Source organism: Myotis brandtii, unplaced genomic scaffold, assembly GCF_000412655.1.
Source record: "Myotis brandtii unplaced genomic scaffold, ASM41265v1 scaffold18, whole genome shotgun sequence".
NCBI lineage: Eukaryota > Metazoa > Chordata > Mammalia > Chiroptera > Vespertilionidae > Myotis > Myotis brandtii.
The window spans coordinates 3,112,674-3,132,294 of record NW_005356674.1 but is presented as its reverse complement, the minus strand read 5'-3'; the positions used below and the strand labels follow the sequence as shown (position 1 = coordinate 3,132,294).

The window sequence follows — 19,621 nt, the reverse complement described above, 5'->3', positions numbered from 1 at the left end:
ACTTAAAATACTACCAGCAGACAGACAACTAGTGTTGATGTTTTGGTATGTAATAATTGTTTAAAATAGTAAAATTTTAACCCCCAAAGGTTCCTTTCAGAGCCAATACTCCGAGCAACCAGTAGCTTTGCAAATTACATGCATTGAAAATTAATAGCCAGTTCATTGTGCTTCTCACATCAAGTAATACAAAATAGTTCTCTGGTAAAATATAGCTTTTTTTAAAAATTCTAACCAAGAAAAAAATTTTTGCTTTTCTCATGTTCCCTAGATCCCAGAACCATCATCTTTCATTCTGTTTTTCCAGAAGAGAAGGTGAAATCCCAGTGAGGGAAGTGACTTGACCAACTTACTCAGTTGGTCAGTGTAGAAGCTGAAGCTGGGACAGGAGCTCCCGACTGCCACCTGGTGCTTTACACCTCAGGCACATTTTCTGTTTCTCCACTGGAGTAAAAATAAAAGTAAGTTTTAAGTACTTTCTAATTTCCATAAGCTCAAATCAAGCCTGCTACTGAAATGTCCTTATTTTACATTTAGTCTCATTAAGACAGCCCTAAACCTAAAACATTAATCATTCTTTCAATATTCATATATATAATTTCTTTGAGGATTAGAAAAATCTTCCCTTCTAAGAAATTTCTTCTCTCTCTCTCTCTCTTTCTCTCTCTCTCCTCCTCCTCCTCCTCCTCACCCGAGGATATTTTTCCATTGATTTTTAGGGAGAGTGGAAGAGAGAGGGAAAGACAGAGAAACATCGATGTGAGAGAAACATTGATTGGTTGCCTCCTGCATGAGCCCTGACCAAGGCCCAGGCCAGGGAGGAGCCTGCAACCAAGGTACATGCCCTTGACCGGAATCAAACCCAGGACCCTTTGGTTCGCAGGCTGACGCTCTATCTACTAAGCCAAACCAGCTAGGGCCTAAGAAATTTCTTAATTTATTTTCTCAACTATTTTTGTAGTGAACACAACAAATAAAATATTCCAGGTCTCCTTTTTTTCCCTACAAGTAGTTTTATGGATCCTCTAAATTTTTCTCTTGGGATCAGTTTTCATACTGAGTCATCCACCAGAGAGTGCCTGTGTTTTCCAGGCAAACTAATAGTTTTATTATTTCTAAATGACTCATTACTTCTGAATCATCACACCTTGTGTACTCTGTTAAATAAAAGCTTTTAGTAATTTTTCTACAGTTTTTCCTCTCTCTTGTCTTCAAATGTCCCATCTAAGTGACATGGATATTTAACCACTTTTCTCTTGTGTCTACAAGATTTATGTTGATCATTTTCTTCTTGAACCCTTTCATCAGTTGAAATAAGCGATGGAAGTTCTTTACCTCATACTTTCTGTTCCAGATGTTTCCTGAAATAGAACACAATAGCAACATAAAAAATACGTGTAACACCATTCTCTATTTTCCATCATTATACTTATGTTGTTTAAGGTTTTATTAACTTAACAAAATTTTCCGTGAAATTAGGGAGAAATACTTGTAAAAGAAAACTATAGCTCTAATGTTAATTGGCAAACAAAATCTTTGGAATTCAGCATGTTGGAGGAATGAAACACTTTCATCCCTTGACTTCTGTGTCATATTTTTCTGGATCTCTTCCTGCCACTTGAAAATTAATTCTCTGTGTCTTTCCTGGAATCCTTCTCACCAAGAAATCCTTCTTGGTATATGCCAGCCTTTCTCAGAATTCTGTCCTTGATCCTTTTCTCATGCTATATATGTTCTGTGTTGTCTACTCTTGTGGCTTTAAAACTTTTATCTGATGCTTATTCCAAACCTTTATTTTCAACTGCTATTGCTTCCCTGCCACATATATCCATCTGCATGAGGAATACCTTCTCCTGGATGTCCCACCAAAATAACCCATTCCTAAAGCTGAATTCATCTCCCCTACACCTTTGTCCCCAGTCTTATCTTTACACCTTCACAGAAACCATTTTTAATTTTTTAAATTTGTTATTAATATTATATATTAATTCTCATATTTAAAGTGTCAAGGCTTAAAAGGCTTTTAAAATATATCAGTTTCCAAGTAGGCTGCTCCCCAGAGACAACCACTGTCCATTTTTTTAGCTATCTTTTCCATTTTTACCTCCATATTTATAAATGCATACATATTGTAAATTTATTCATAAATTTTATTTTTTTCACTCGTAAATTTTAAACACTAAGTCTTGCCTTCCTGATATGAATTTCAGTTCTCTCACCCCTGTTCTACCACATTAACAAAGTAAAGGGTAAAAAATATGTGATCATCTCAATCGATGCAGAATAGGTATTTGACAAAATTAAACAACCGTATGAGATTTTTTAAAAACTCTCAACAAACAAGAAATAGAAGAGAGCTTTCTCAACTTTATAAAGGATATCAAAACCTACAACTGTCATTATACTTTATGGCTCACCTCTTCTAGTCACTATTGTTATGGAGATTCTAGCCAGTGTGTTAATAAAAATTAATAAGAAGTAAGGCAGTAAATATTAGAAAGGAAAAAAGTAAAACTATCTCTTCTCAGACAACATGATTGTCTTTAAAAAAAAAATCCCAAGGTATTTACCAAAAGAAGAAAAAATACTACTCTTAATAAGTGAATCTAGCAAAATGCCAAATAACAAGAACAGTGTACATAAATTAACTGTGTTTCTTTATACCAGCAATAAACATGAGGGAAAATGCAAATAAAATAGCAATACCATTTGCATTAGCATCAGAAAACATAAAATACTTGGGAATAAATTTAATGAAAGGCCTACAAAAACATTGCTGAGAAAAATTAAAGAGCATCTGAATAAATGGAGACTGCATGGATTAGAGACTTAATATTATTAAGATCTCTATTATCACCAAATGGAGATTTAAATTCATTGAAATTCCAATAAAAAATCCCAGGATCGTAGAGAATCTAGAAATAAACTTATATATGTGGCCATTTGTTTTTTCAACAAAGGTTCCAATGTAACTCAGTGAGCAGTCTTTTGAATAAATAAATAGTGCTGGGTGATCTTCAAACTCAGCCTTATACCATTCATAAAAATTAATTTAAAGTAGATCATAGAGCTAAACATAAGAGTTGGAAATATAGAACTACAAAAAAAAAAACTTTAAGCGAAAAACTTCATAACCTTGGCATAAGCAAAGATTTTTAAGACAGGATACAAATGTATTAACTATAAAAGAAAAATTGATTATTTGGGTTAATAAAAATTAGTAAAATTAAAACCTCTACTGCTAAGGAAATGGAAAGTGAAGCCACAGACCAGAGAAAATATCTGTATCTAAAATATATAAATGAATTCTTAGAACTGGGTAATCAAAGACAATCCAGAAGATTTGAAGACACTTCACAAAAGATACAGATGAATTGCTAATAAGCCTATGAATAAGTGCTCAACATCATTAGTCATTAGGGAAATGTAAATTAAAGTCATACCCACTAAAATGGCTAAAATTTAAAAAATGACAAATATCCAAAAGGATGTAGAGCCACTAGAGCTCTCAAGTGTTGATGAGAGTGTAAAATGGTAGAACCATTTTGGAAGACAGTTTTACAGGTTTTTATAAAGTTAAACATACACTTATTATGACTCAATAATTCCATTGTTAATTTCCCAAAAGAAATGAACACATATCCACAAAAAGACTTTTACTTGCCTGTTCATAGCAACTTTAATTTATAATAGCCTAAACTAGAAACAACCCTAATGTCTATCAGCTGGTGAATAGATAAGACAAATTTTGGCATATTCATGTAGTAGAATACCTGCTTAGAAATATGCTGTTGATACATGCAGAAATATGGATGAATCTCAAAACCACATTGTGCTGAGAGAAAGGCCAGACTGAAAAGTATCTATATATTATGATTACATTCATATGAAGATCTAGAACTGGCAAAACTAATCTATAGTGATAGGAATCAGATCAGTGATTGACAGATATTGGGGGTTAGGGGAATTGATTGGGAAAGTTCAGAGGGATATTTTTAGGGTGATGTAAATGTTCTGTCTTTTTTAGGGCAGTAGTTACATGGTTCTTGTTAAATCAAATTGAACTGTACACTAAATCTGTACATTTTTAGAGTATGTAAATTATGCATCAGTAAAATTGACTTAAAATGAAAGTAGCATTTGTCAATTAGTGGGCTTCAATATAAGGCGATCATGTGGTTAGATGGGATTTCTAAACTCCAGAAAAGGGTTCTTTAATCCACAATGGGGACTGGGAGCTGGAGGTAATAAGCTTGGTTTCTTGTGACCTTGACCTGGGTAGGGCTGATGGGTTTATTGATCAGAATGTAATAATACAAGAATGTACCTATTTTAATTTTCAGTCTTCTACCAACCTCTGAGTGTGATCTCCTGGGATTGGTGCTTTCCTGGTTCATTTTTTATTTTTACCATCAAATAAATATCCTGTCTTTAGCGGGATGAAGAAGGGATGATTTTTTGAGTTTGTGGAGTGTAGGTGGGGAGGTCTCTTTCCTTTGTAAAATTTCAAACAATCCCCCTATGCTCAATCCTCCACACTAGCCCATTTTCTATGGTACCTAGTACCTCCAAACCTGGACCTTTTTTGGGTTGTGCAGGGTGAATTGGTTTGCTTGCCATCAGTATCCCTTCCTCCTCTACTCTGCTAAGTCATTTACCATTCCTGCTTCTGTTTTCTATCATATATAGTGATTTGGAGTTACAGTGTCTCCTAGGTTTTTTAAAGATGGAGTTTACATTCTTAATTTTGTACTTACTGTTTGGAGGAGACCTTAAAACTGTAAAATCCATACTGCAAATTTTCAGCTTCAGCAATACCAAACATACAAGGTCTTTTCATATCTCTAGGCCTTTATAGATTTTTTTTTTACAAGGTCCAGTTTAATCCCTCTTCACCTAGTAAGGCTCTTTCAAAATTCAGTCTTATACCATTTTCTTGTCTGCTGCTTCTGTCCCTTTGTTTCACAACAAATCCATTTCATCAGCAATGGCCATGTAGCAGTTTACTATGGAGTAATACCAGGAGCCACTGGGAAGTACTTGTTAGAGTAATCATAAATTGCTTAAAGTTGAAGTGATAGTAAGAGTTGAATGAACTCTGGAAGTTGCATATGAGCCACATAGGCAGAAGTTGGGAAAATAGACTCTGGCCCTTGCAGGAATGAAAGAAATCAGGAGAGATAAAGTCTTGGGCAATGGGCCAGCACCATACAACAAGACCTGAGGTGGGATAAATGTAAACATTCAGAATGGTTAACTATAATTTGCCAGGAAGTCTAGTATATGTTGCTCTCTACCCCTATACAACATAGATGTTTAGACTGAAAATTTTCACCATATTTCATTAAATCCAAGATTGTAAAACAGACATCATTTCATGTGCCATTAAGAAAGAAAAAACTCAGACTATGATACATGCTTTCTTATCATCCAGAACTTTTTTTTTCTTTTTTTTGAAAGAGTTCTTTTAAGCTTATATTGACAGATATTTTAAATTATGTGTCACTCTTATACATACATAGTCTTTGGGACCAGCTTTGGGATTTTTTTTTCTTAATCGTACTTGCTAAGGTTACCCTTTGCCAATATAAGGTTACCTTCATATTGACAGATCCAGTGGGTAATTTTTGTTTTTCCTTGACCTCTTAGCAGCATTCAACACCCATGGCTCTGTTTTGAAAGTCTCTCCCTCAGCCTCCATGAAACTGCTTTCTCCTGGTTTCCATATTACCTTACTGGTTCTTCCTCTTCCTTCTTAGCCTCCCTCTAAAAGTTCTATTCCTCTGTTTAACCCAGAAATGTCAGTGATCCTCAGCTCTGTCCTCAGCCCAGAGTCTTCTCGCTGTTTGCAGTCACCCTGGGTAACCTCTCAGGGCTGTATCTCCAGTCCAGATCTTTTTGCTGACTTCCAGGTTTTTATCTTCACCTGGATTTTCCACAGGTACCTCTTCAAACAGCACATTCAGAATAAAACTGTTTTTTTTATGGTCACCTTCCATAAAATACACACACACAAAGTCTGTGTTGGGAGTAACCATACTTGCCCCCAATACCCAACCCGAAATCCAAGATTCCACCCTCTCACTGTCCCTCCTCCTGTTGTGTGAATTCTTCCTCCTTGACTATCAGTGCCTTCCCCTTTGCTAACTACTGCACCTTCTTGGTTTAGGTTCTCACCATTTCTTGCCCAGATTATTACTGTAGCCTCCTAATTGATTTCCATGTCTCCACTCAGCTGCTAAAACGATCTTTCTAAAACATGAATCTCATCATGTTACTCCCCAACCCAAAAGTCTTTGTTTTTCCCATAGTTTTCAATAAAGCTCAGACTCCTCAGTTTAGCACACAAAGCAGTCATCTGTGGTCTAGTTCCTGCTGCTGTTCTCTGCGTTCCTCCCCTCTTTGATGTCTGTACACTCGCCCCAGTAAAATTAGCCAGAACTATTGAAAGTTCTGAACTCACTGTGCCATATTAGGCCTCTGAGCCTTCACATATATGTTTCCCTCTTCCTAGAGTATTATTCCTTTTCTATTTGTCTAATCCTCATTACTCCTTCAAAATAAGGCACATATATCCCTTATTTGGGGAAACCTTCCCAGACTCTTCAGTCTGATTTAGATGCTCTCTCTCACTATGGACAAAGAACATAAAAAAAGGTTTCCCAAAAATGAACAAAACAAAATGTCTACTAAATAAAAAGCTGTTTAGGTGCAGATTAAAACAATGCACTTCCATTTCTTCAATCTAACAAATTAGCAAAGATTTAAAAAGTGCTAGTCACTCAAGGAGACTGTGGGAAAATGAGCCTTTTACCCTAATATTGGAAGTAAAAGTTTGTCCTTTTTCTGGAGGACAGATTGACCCTATATATTTAAGAACCTTTAAAAAGTGAGTGTCAACCTGAGTCAGGAGGTCCCAGATTGCGGGCTCGATCCCCTGTAGGGGGTATGCAGGAGGCAGCTGACCAGTGATTCTCTCTCATCATTGATGTTTCTATCTCCCTCTCCCTTCCTCTCTGAAATAAATAAAACATAAAGTACGCTACACACACACACACACACCCCTACCCTTTGACTCCGCATTCTACTACTTGGAATGTATTCTAAGAAAATAACTGGACAGTTGGTTAGAGCATCTTCCCAATACACCAAGGTTTTGGATTCGTCTCAGGTCAGGACACATACAAGAAGCAACTAATGAATACATAAATAAGTGGATCAACAAATCAACTTTTTTTTCTCTCTCTCAGAATCAATAAAAAAAAACAACACTAGGTTACTATGTGAAATGTGTATATAAATGAATGTTTATCATGGTTTATTTTGAAACAAAAATAGTAAATAACCTAAATGTCTAGCAATAGCAAATGACTAAATACAGGAGTAGAAAAAATTAGGTTTATAGTTATAATATAAATAAGTAATACAATACTTAATAAACAATAATACAAGAATAAACTTTTTCCCATACTCAACTGTAAACCTACTTTTGCTCACCCCTGTATTTTATTCATATGATAGAATGTTATGTCTATTAAAATGATTCAACATGGAAGTATGTTTATGAAAATTGCTAGCTTAAAGTAAGTTATTGGACCATAGTTTGGTCCAATATTTGTAAAACATATACATTTATAAATTTTCATAAGAAAATGTCAGGCCCGGCTGGTTGATGTCAAACTATGAACCAGGAGGTCACGGCTCAATTCCCCAGTCAAGGCACATGCCAACTTGTGAGCTTGATCCCCAGTAGGGGGTGTGCAGGAGACTCATCATTGATGTTTCCATCTCTCTCCCTCTCTCTCTTCCTCTCTGAAATCAATATTTCATGTTTCTACCCCACGAGAATGGGTTTTCCTTTTCTACCCAAAGAAAATGTTAGGATGTAGATTCGTAAAAATATCAACAGTGGTTATTTCTGAATGATTATATGGGTAATTAAAATGTTTTGTACTTGTGAATATTTTCTAATCTTTCTGAAAAGAGCATGTATTAATTGTGAGCATAATGGGGAAAAACAGAAGCCCCACCCTAGTACTCCTGATACTTACTGTGCCTGCCTCTTTCAATACCCCATTAAGCAATAAGTGCACTGAGGGCCACTATGATAAATTATTCAATATCATTCTCCCAGGGCCTGGTTCAGAGTAGAAAATACTTGATGAGTACATTATAACAATAATTATTGAGCATTTCCTGTGTCTTACCTATTGTTTTAAGCTTTCGACATGTTAACCTAATCCTCTTGAGATGGGTACTACTATCTCCATTTTGCACATGAAACAGGCTTCAAAAGTTAACCACCTTTTATGTGAGGCCACACAGCTGTAAACAGCAGTGTGGGGATTTAAACTCATGCAGCCTGGCTTTCACTTAGAGACATAAGATAGTATCCTGGTTTGCAGTTAGATTGTATCTCTGATTGAGATACAATTAGATTCCATGTCTGGGATTCTAGCTGAACAATTAGGCATCAGTTGAATCATGGTCGGAATAAAAAGGCAGAATTTGACACCCACAGATCTGAACCAAATGCCAGGCAAGTAATCTTTGTTTCTCTGCCATTAAAACACACACACACACATACACACACACACACACACACACACATCTTAAATCATTTTCCACTGTAAACTTCTCATTGAAATTGGTGCCACCTCTTGGGGTTTAGCTTTGTTAGTGCTCCCTCACTCTGCTATTCCTATCCCTTCAAAACTTAAACTCAAAGACTAAAGTTTATAATAAGTTCTTTAACTCTTCTTCCTAGTACTTTTCTTTCTTGGTAAGATTTCTTATGACAAGTTCATCACATTTCATTTTTAAAACTTATCAGTCTTAATTTTTGCCTTATCTTCTTTTTCCTTCATATGTTGTTGTTTTTTAAGTCAGAGTTTCTGAAAGCTACATTTCTGTTATCTGCAACTACACTATTTAGTATGGTAGCCACTAGCCACATGTGGCTTTTTAAGTTAAAATTAACTAGAATGGGCAAAAGACTTAAACAATGCTTCTCCAAAGAAGGTATGGGGCTGGTTGATAAGCACAGGAAAAGATGTTCAACATCATTAGCCATTGAGGAAATGTACATTAAAGTCACAATGCACTAACACTACACACGATTAGAATGGCTAAAATAGAAAATACTGACAGCTCCAAATGCTGAAGAGGATGTGGAATCAACTGTCTCTCTCATACAATTGCTAGTGGGAATGTGAAATGGTATAGCCAATCTGGTAAAATTTGGCAGTTTCTTAAAAGATATGTTTACCCTACAATCCAGCAGTCACAATCCTGTGTATTTACCTCGAGAAATGAAAATTATGTACACACTAAAAGCTGTGCACTAATATTCAAAAACTGGAAACAACATAAATATCCTTTAATGGATGAATGACTAAACAAACTGAGATATATCCACACAATAGAATACTCAGCAATTAAAAGGAATGAAGTATTGATACATGCAGTAAAGTGAATGACTGTCAAAATCATTGTGTTAAGTGAGAGAAGCCAATCTTAGAAGCTTACATCTGTGTAATTCCATACATAAAACATTCTTGAAATGTCAAGATTATAATGGTGGAGAACAGATCAGCAGTCACCAAGAATTAGGATTGTGATAACCGTGTGACTACAAAAGGGTAGCATGAGGGGTTTTTCAGAGGCAGTAGGACAGTTTATATCCTGTTTGTGTTAGCAGTTACTATAAAAGGAAGGGACGAAGGATGAAAAAGGAAAGAGTGAGTGCATGTAAAGCTGGTGCTCAGATTATATTACCAACGTCAATATCCTGATTTTGATCATTGTACTATGGTAATGTAGGGGAAACTGGGGCAAGGGTACACCAGAACTCTTTCTATACTATTTTTGCAACTTTTTTCTGATTCTAAAATAATTTCAAAATTAATTTTTTAATTAAATAAAATTAAAATTCAGTTCTTCAGTTACACTATTCACTTTTAAAGTGCTCAATAGTCCCATGTCTATCAGACAGCACAGACATAGAATATTTCCAACCCAGAAAAGTTTTATTGGGCAGTACTGGTCAAAAAGCACATGTCTGACTTTAGCCAGTGTTCTCTCTTCCTGGACTATTTCAAATTCTAATATTACACAATTACTTTCTTATATTTTCTGTCATGTTATCAACCAGTTGTTTTATTTATATTCAAACCTAGATAAATACTTCCCTTTAATTTCTCAAATTTTATAGAAATAAAATAGGTTTATGCCAATTTAGGAATTTATCTGATGCCTTTTAATAGGTATCTGGATATTTAAATTTTCCCTGGATCAGTTTTATCACCTGTATTGTCTATCACCTGTATCACCTGTATTAGGATATAGTCCTAATATTTTTCATTCACTTATCCAGTGGTCGGCAAACTGCGGCTCGTGGCTCATACCGACTTCTGCGCATGGGCCACGAAGTTTCAATCGCACTGTACATGCGCGCCTGCACATGGTATTTTGTGGAAGAGCCACACTCAAGGGGCCAAAGAGCTGCATGTGGCTCGCGAGCCGCAGTTTGCCGACCACTGACTTATCCTAATATACTTTCTTGACAGTATCATTTTTGTTTTCTTTGCCTTTTTATCCTTACCCAAAGCGCTTTCAAAATCTTGGATTTCTGAAAAGGTTTATAGTTTTTTATGTTTGGTGCAATTTCTTCCCTGTCTTCTGGATGTGCATCTTTTAAGACGGTAATTCCTTTAATTGCCATGTTCTAGTCTTTTGTCCCATAACACTGTTCTTCTTTGGCTTCTTTGTATTTTTACTTAAGAATTACTGGGCACTTCCTTTACTCTGGAACTTCTTTCTGCTTCAGCTTCACCCATCCTGCATGCTGTCTAGTTTAATGAGTCATAAAGGAAGTGGAGGATGAGACATAGCAACGAAGTTAAGACACTAAAGGACGAGAAGAATGATGGTAACCTACCTGAAGAAAACCACAAGGAGAGAAATAAGGGAATATTGTTGGAATAAAACTACATAAGACAACAGTAATTACAATAGTGTAAGACTGGCACAAAAACAGAGTAATCATTGGATCCAAAAAGCCAGGAAATTAACCAGTATAAAAATTCAACAAAAGAAAGGGTTCTTCATGAATTAATTGCATTAATGCATTAATTGAATCTATATTTACTAAGTCTCTAATGCCTAAATGATCAATAAACAATTTACCAAAGAAGAAAGAAAATAAGCAAAAACAGTTTTCTAGGATTAAAGAAATAAAAATGAAAGCAGTGAAGTTCTGTTTCATTATTAAATGGGTAAAAGCTTTATTGTTGAAACATCAATACTATTGATGGTGCATTGGTGCTGTTGATCTTCTTTACTGTCATCATCTCCTTGCTTTCATTGCCTAACTGCATCATTCTTGATACAGTAGTATCACACATTCTGTCCCTCAGCAAACCATTTGAAATATATACTACATCTAAACATCTCCATTGTTATTCTCCTGGTCCAAGTCCCCTCGTCTTCTTGCCTAATTTATTGTAATAGCCCCTATCTTTCCCCCCTGCTTATCTTGCTCCTCTACAATCTCCTCTGAACACGATAGTCAAAATTACTAATTTAAAATGTAAGTCTGTTCATGTCATTCCTCTGCTCACTAGTCATCAGTTGTTACCAAGCTTGCTCAGAGTAAAGCCAAATTCCGCACAGTAGACTACAGACCCTGCATTTTTTAGATTCCCACCTTTCCTTTCTGACCTCATTGCCCACACTGCCCCCCTTGCTTTCTCTGCTCCAGTCACTTTAGCCTCCTTGTCATTTTAGTAAATCAAGCATGCTCCCACCTCAGGGCCTTTGCACTTAATGGTTAACCTGCCTAGTATGATTTAACCCAAAATACCTCCTCTCTTCTTTCAGGTCTCTGTTAATGAGTTAGTGAGGTTTTCCCTGACTGCTCTTTATAACACAGCATCCTCCCTTCCTTTCTAAACACTTTGCCCCACTTTCTTTTTCTCCATAGCACATATTACCATCTAAGTTATATGTTTAAGCTCCATATTCATAGCATTTAGCAAGTGCCTGGCACTCAATATTTACTGAGTGAATACATTGATACATTGATTGAACCTTTTTGGAAAGCGACTACAACATGATTTAGAAGCCTTTTTTTTTTTAAGAGAACAATTAAGTAAATTTTATCCTCTTGATGGAGAGAGAGAGAGAGAGAGAGAGCGCTGCATATGGCGGGATTTGAGAGTCTGGGATCAAGAACAGTAATGAAGATTTGTTTGTTTTTCTTTCTTAATAAGAGAAGAGAGGATGATGGGAGAATAATTTCCAAGTATAGAAGAAGTTGTAGATCAAGAACAAGTATTTGTGTTGCCAAACAAGTACTTTGATGGAAGTACTTGTTAGTTTCATGTAAAGTGGTAAGGAGTGTGGGATAAGAAATACCAACTGGGAGGCAGTTGTAACAAGGCAGAGTTGAGGTAATACTTCTCTAAGTAGTAACAAGTGTAGGGTTTGATGAAATAAAGGCATGAATCAAAGATCAGCAGTCAGTGATATGGCAAATAATAAGGCTTGATAATTAACTACATAAGGATGCAAAGAAGAGGAAATAAAAGGTTCTCTCGGTATTAAAATATCATATTTCCTTTTAATTATTTTCTTTTTTCTTTACAGGTTTTTTTCTCATTCACAGAAAAATGGATCATTTAAACCTTTGGAGGACTCAGTTATCACAACACTTTTATACTACCAACTAAGATTTACGACAATAAATTTATGACAGTAAATTTCTGCATCATAGAATTGCTGAAGAACAGTTAATATAAAAAAGGATATTTTTTATAAAAATACTCCTATAGTATCATGATATTACTAAATAAAACAAAAAAGCACAATTATTAAATTATTAGACTTGCTACTACAAGCACATATGTGCAATAGCTACTGTATCCTTACAGTTACCAAACCTCAAATTTGGATGGTTTCCCTTTGTGGGAAAGGTTGTTATAATTGCAAGAAACCACTGAACATTGTCAAATATATTTTCAGCTGAGTGTCATTTAGGAGTATTTACTTGAAACAAGTTCTAGAAAATTCCAAGTCCCACCACTAAGTGGATTTAATATTATGGCAGCAACTTACAGACTTGTGGTTAGTACTGTGAACCACTACAGCAGTGTGGTGATAGACCGGCGTTTTGAGCAAGCTGTACATTATTGCACTGGAACCTGTCACACCTTCGCACATGGAGTTGACTGCATTGTGGTACATCGTAGTGTCTGTGCAGACTTACACATCCCTGTGTCTCAGTTCAAAGATGTGGATCTGGACTCCATGTTTCTACCCCACGAGAATGGGTTTTCCTCAACTGAAAGTGACTATCCCCATCAGGCCCTCGCAGGCATACCCAGGGTCAAGAAAGGAACTACATTTCAGAATACCTGTAACTTAAAGGACATTGCAGGAGAAGCAATCAGTTTTGCCAGTGGGAAAATAAAAGAATTTTCCCTTGAAAAACTCAAAAACTCTAACCATGCAGCTTACAAAAAGGGAAGGAAAGTTAAGTCTGACTCATTTAATAGGAGGTCAGTTGATTTTGACTTGCTCTGTGGCCATTATAACAATGATGGGAACTCATCATCCTTTGGTTTACTCCGGAGTTCCTCAGTTGAGGAAAAATCTTTGTCCCATAGAAACTCACTTGATATGAACCTGACTTCGATGTTTCTTCACAACTTCTCTGAAGAAGACCTGGTTACTCAGATTTTGGAGAAACATAAAATAGAAAATTTTTCTTCTGGAACAGATATAAAGGTGTGCTTGGACATCTTGCTGAAATGCTCTGAGGATTTGAAAAAATGCACAGACATTATAAAACAATGCATAAAGAAAAAGTCAGGGAGTAGCATCAATGAAGGAAATGGTAATGATGCAGTTTCTAGCTCTGAAATTGTCTATATGAATGTAATGACCAGGTTAGCATCCTATCTGAAAAAGCTACCATTTGAATTCATGCAATCTGGGAATAATGAGGCTATAGATTTAACAGAACTGATCAGTAATATGCCTAGTTTACAACTGACTCCCTTCTCCCCAATATTTGGCACTGAGCAGCCCCCTAAATATGAAGATGTTGTCCAGCTCTCAGCCCCTGACCCTGGACAGTTTCAAACTATAGAATTACAAGATGACAAGCATAGTTCTAGGAAAACAGACACTGTAAAATCCATTCCAAACAACTCTACAAATTCCTTATATAACTTAGAGATAAATGATCCCAGAAGTCTAAAAGATGTCCAGCTTCAGTCACGGTCATTAACTGTGAATGCTTTAGGAAATGTTTCTTCTGGTGACCTAATGGAAACCCTTTATATTGAAGAAGAGTCAGATGGAAAGAAAGCAGTAGGTAAAGGACAAAGGACAGAGAATGGACTCAATCAGGAATTGTTGAAGGTAAATGAAGATAGAGCAGAATTTTCAGACCATGGTAGTCATCTTAAAAAATGTCCTGCCTCAGGACAAAATGAAATTGGTAAGATATTTGAGAAAACAGTAGTTAATCTACCTAAGGAAGATCTTAAGTCAAAAGTTCCTAAAGGTGAAGAGGAAGACAACAGAGATTTTATGAATTCTAACAGTAAGGAAGAGATAGATAAGTTGTTAATGGATTTGGAATCTTTTTCACAGAGAATGGAGACCTCTCTAAGAGAGCCACTTGCCAAAGGTAAAAACTCTAACTCTCTAAATAATCATGGTCAGTTGACTGATCAGCTCCCTGTGAACCTTGAGCCTAAATCTAAACTCTCTTCACCCATGGAAAAAGTATCACCTTCCTGTCTAACAAGGATCATTGAAACCAATGGACACAAAATAGAGGAAGAGGATCGAGCCCTCTTGCTACGAATCCTAGAAAGCATTGAAGACTTTGCTCAAGAACTAGTTGAATGCAAATCAGGCAGAGGGAGCTTATCACAAGAAAAGGAAATGATGCAAATTCTACAGGAAACCTTGACAACTTCTTCCCAGGCCAATTTATCAGTCTGTAGAAATCCTGTTGGTGATAAAATGAAAGATACTACTTCAGTGGTTTTGATACAGCAGACTCCAGAGGTGATCAAGGTAAGACCCAACAATTTTTGAGTCCTGAAAGTCTCCAAAGAACTGTTTTAATGTTTGTAAAATTTATAAACAAAAACTATTTTTGTTACCCATTCTCTGTTCTAAATTTCCTACCCTACTCTAGGCATGCTCTCACTTAGTTCAGTGGGAAAAACTAAAAAGCAAAGGCTATAAAGTCAAGCAAACTGGTTTCAGCTGCCCTTCCCACCCCCTTCATCTTCCTAACTCTGTGACCAAAGGAAAGTTACTTAGCCTTAATATCCTCATTTACATAATGGAAATAGTAAGGATCACGACAACATGTGAAGCACAGCCAAGGTGCCTTAAACAAAGTGGGCATTTAATATTAGTTCTCATCCTCCCCAGTCAAGCAGTAGACCATTCATTACTACATGCCTGTGTAGACTATTAGGTGCAGTTTGGGATACAAAAGAAAAGAAGTTAGTTAGAGCATCATCCTATGTACCAAAAGGTTGTGGGTTTGATTCCGAGTCAGGGCACATACTTAGGTTGCGAAAACAAAATGTAACAGTACGTGAACATGTAGGGCACTACTCTGAAAGTATTGTTAGTTCTATCGATCTTCAAAGAAGGTAAAGACTAGAGTATATGAAATTTGCTTCTTTTTTCCCCCCAATATATTTGTATTGATTTCAAAAAGGAAGGGAGAGGGAAAGAGAGATAGAAACGTCAATGATGGAGAACCATTATTGATCAGCTGCCTCCTGCACGCCCCCTACTGGGAATCAAGCCTACAACCCTGGTATGTTCCCTGACCAGGAATCGAACCATGACCTCCTGGTTCATAGGTCTAAGTTCAACCACTTAGCCACACCAGCTGGGTGAGATTCGCTTCTTTATGCAAGTGGGAATAAATACCACTCTAGAGTCATAGGATAGAAGTATTTTCAAAAGGCTTTGAATCTCCCTCGCTACTGACAGCACTGCTTTTGAATATTCCTAGAAAAAATCTCATTTGTGTTTGTTTTAGCATAACAGGATTACTTCTTATTCATTTTGTATGTCCAACATGGGTTAACTAGAAACTCTGCTCCCCCTCACTCAAGGACCCAGGCTGATGGATGCTTCATGTTCCTTCAGCTGCCCTATGGCCCCATCTGGAATATGTGGCTTATGAGTTCACTGAGGAAGAGGAAGAAAGAGAGAGTGCTTTTAACCATCTTGTTCTACACATGACACACTTCCCTTCTGCTCACATTCCAGTGATTTCGATTTAAAGGCTAAGAAACACAGGGAAGCACATAGAATATTCAGTGAGCAATATCTCTATCACATGAATAAACCATATATTTCAGTGTGTGTGAACCCAGACAAAGGAAAATCAACAAAGCAAATTGTAAAATAATGATATGAATTATGTGGTGATATGTCCACAATTATGTGGTGATTCGTACAAAACTTAGGAAAAAATACATCGATACACCAAATACCAATATTCAGAATAGTGATGAATCCCTGAGGGAAAGGAGAGAGATTGAACTGAGGGTACACAGGCGGCCTCAGTAGTATTAGTAATGTTATTTTATAATCTGGTAGATTATAAGTATTTTCTCCTATTTTTATGCCTTTTTGTATATCTTAAACATATTAAGTTTTTAAGAAACAGTCGGATATTAGAGATGGTATATATGTGGCCACATTAAAAAACAATTACAGCCTGGCTGGTGTAGCTCAGTGGTTGAACCTATGAACCAGGAGATCATGGTTTGATTCCTGGTCAGGGCACATGCCAAGGTTGTGGGCTTGCTCCCCAGTAGGGGGTGTGCAGGAGGCAGCTGATCAATGATTCTCTCTCATCATTGATGTTTTATCTTCTCTCCCTCTCTGAAATCAATAAAAATATATTTTAAGAAAAACCAATTACATATTTTACCATTTTCATTATAATATTTATTAAAGAAGGAAAAAATATATATTGTGATCAAATGAATAATTTTTGCCTCATATTTGTTTTGTAGCTGTTGTTCCATGCACGTTTTTAATTACCAGTGACACTAAAGTTTAAAACAGTACATACTTAAGGTTACTAGATGATGATTTGGGTCTAAATATCCTCAAACATTCTCTGAACATTTCTGTGAAATCTATGTGTGAGTGTCAATTGTTGATTCACAAATGGTAATATCTTTTAACTTGAGTTAATGCGGAGGGGTGAAACTGTGGAAATTAATTCAAAAATAAGGAAAAAAGTCTTTTCATGTACACAGGTAGTACTGATATGCTTAATATTTTATGAAAAACCTATATAGCAACCTCAGAATGATCATAATATAATAAGAGCTAAGAGTTCTTGTGAGCTAAGGCAGGCTAAGGCATTTAGATCTATTATCTCACTATTTTGCCCCACAATATCCTATTTGCCCATTTTTTAAAAAATGTCCACCTTCTCTGATGACTTATATCAATGTCTCACAACCATTTTAACAGAAACTCTTACTGTAAATATAGAGTTTTTACTTTTATTTCACCCTCTGCTTTCATCTTTTGTGAAAAAAAAGAGACAAAATTCTTCTAAAAGAGATGGGCTATATAAAGCAGAAGATGTGAACCTGAAGCCAAGAAAAAGTCTCATGTGGCACCTTTCCTTTGACCCTGGCTCATGAACAAGTCCCCTGTAACACCCCAATCTAAATACAGCTACCTACACAATTTGCAATCCTAAGATCTGGAAACAGCCCAAGTACCCATCAGCAGATGAGTGGATAAAAAAGCTGTGGTACATTTATACCATGAAATGTTATGCAGCAGTAAAAAAGAAGAATGTCTTTCCCTTTGAGACAGCATGGAGGGACCTGGGGAGTATCATGCTAAGTGAAATAAGTCAGTCAGAGAAAAACAAGTATCACATGATCTCACTCATATGTGGACTCTAAGTAACAAAATAATCTGATGAACGGAGTGGATCCAGAGACATGGAAGCATGGAACACAGAGTATGGAATCTCAGGGAAGGTGGGGGAGGGTGGATGGGTGGGAGGTAATCAACCAAGGACCTTGTATGCATATATGCATGGCCCATGGACACTGATAATGGGTGGTGAGGGTGGGGGTCCAGGGGGCTGGGGTGGACTAGAGGTGGTCAATGTGGGGAAAAAGGGGGCATATGTAATACTTCCAACAACAGGAACACAGAGTATGGAATCTCAGGGAAGGTGGGGGAGGGTGGATGGGTGGGAGGTAATCAACCAAGGACCTTGTATGCATATATGCATGGCCCATGGACACTGATAATGGGTGGTGAGGGTGGGGGTCCAGGGGGCTGGGGTGGACTAGAGGTGGTCAATGTGGGGAAAAAGGGGGCATATGTAATACTTCCAACAACAAAAAATTATTTAAAATAAAATAAAATAAATAAATACAGCTACCTAAAAATGTCACAGAGGGCTCTAAATGAGCTTCCCATTTTTTTAACAAGTATGGACTGAAATCAAAATCTTATTAAAAGACTCTCCCATCTGTCTTTTAAATAAGTTCCCATATCATAGAATAGCATAAAATTTGATGAGATTTCTTCTTGATAAAAGTGGAAAAAGTAATTCATGAAAAGCTAATTTAAAGAGACAAATAATATTTAATGCAAGAAAACAAACCATTCTTTGACTCAGTTCTCCCTACTTAAAAATAAAAATAAAAAAATCTTTTTTCTTTTTTGTTTTTAATTTATTTTTATTGTTGACAGCATTACAGAGGTCCCCCCTTTCCCTCTTTGACCTCCACCTGGCCCCTACCCCACCCCACCCCAGGCCTTTAAAAAACAATCCTTGAATAATATAAAACTATTCTTAGCTCCAAGCCTGACAAAGGCAGGCAGTGGGATAGGTTTGACATATGTTTCAAAATAGTTTCACAAGTGTGATCAGTATTTGTTATCCACAATGCAAACCTGTATTGGGAGAGGGAGCCAATTAGAAGATACTAGGAGGATATTGAAAGAGTGATAAAGAGGATATTGGTCTAGATCAGAAGTTAGCAACCTGTGGCCCATAGGCCATATCTGACCTCCTGTGCCTGTGTTTGTAAATATTGTAGTTACCCTTTTAATAATCCCTTAGTTTTAACTGTGGGACCCACATATAAACAGATTTCTTTCAATAAACATATTGGAAAAACTTTTGAAGATTTGTGACAATTTGAAAAAAATTCACAGATGAACTACAAAGCTTAGAAATATTGAAAAATTAAGAAAAACTTACATATTTCATAAATGCATAAAGTATATGTAGATACTAGTCTACTTTATCATTTACTACCATAAAATATACACAACTGAATTATAAAAGGTTAAAATTTATCAAAACTTCCGCACACACTTACAGAATGTACACGGTGCCATTAGCATTCAAGAGACATGTAAACAAACATTACATGTTATTGGTAAGGCTTCTGGTAAACAGTAGTCTATTAAATCGTTACTGCATAAAATTAATTGTAGTACATGCTGTAATACTGTAATAATTTTGTAAACACCTCCTGTTGTTCTTGCGGTGAGCTCAAGTGTTGCGAGTATC

General features: G+C 36.3%; 1 protein-coding gene across 1 annotated transcript in view; it reads left to right on the top strand.

Moving 5' to 3' along the window:
• Positions 1-271: 271 nt before the first annotated feature.
• Positions 272-19,621, top strand: part of PPP2R3A (protein phosphatase 2, regulatory subunit B'', alpha) — a 118,757-nt gene continuing 99,407 nt past the window's right edge. Inside the window, exons 1-2 of the mRNA XM_005863541.2 lie at positions 272-461; positions 12,649-15,093. Of these exons, the coding sequence (XP_005863603.1) occupies positions 13,102-15,093 (1,992 nt within the window). The 5' untranslated portion in view covers positions 272-461; positions 12,649-13,101. The remainder of the gene's footprint in view (positions 462-12,648; positions 15,094-19,621) is intronic.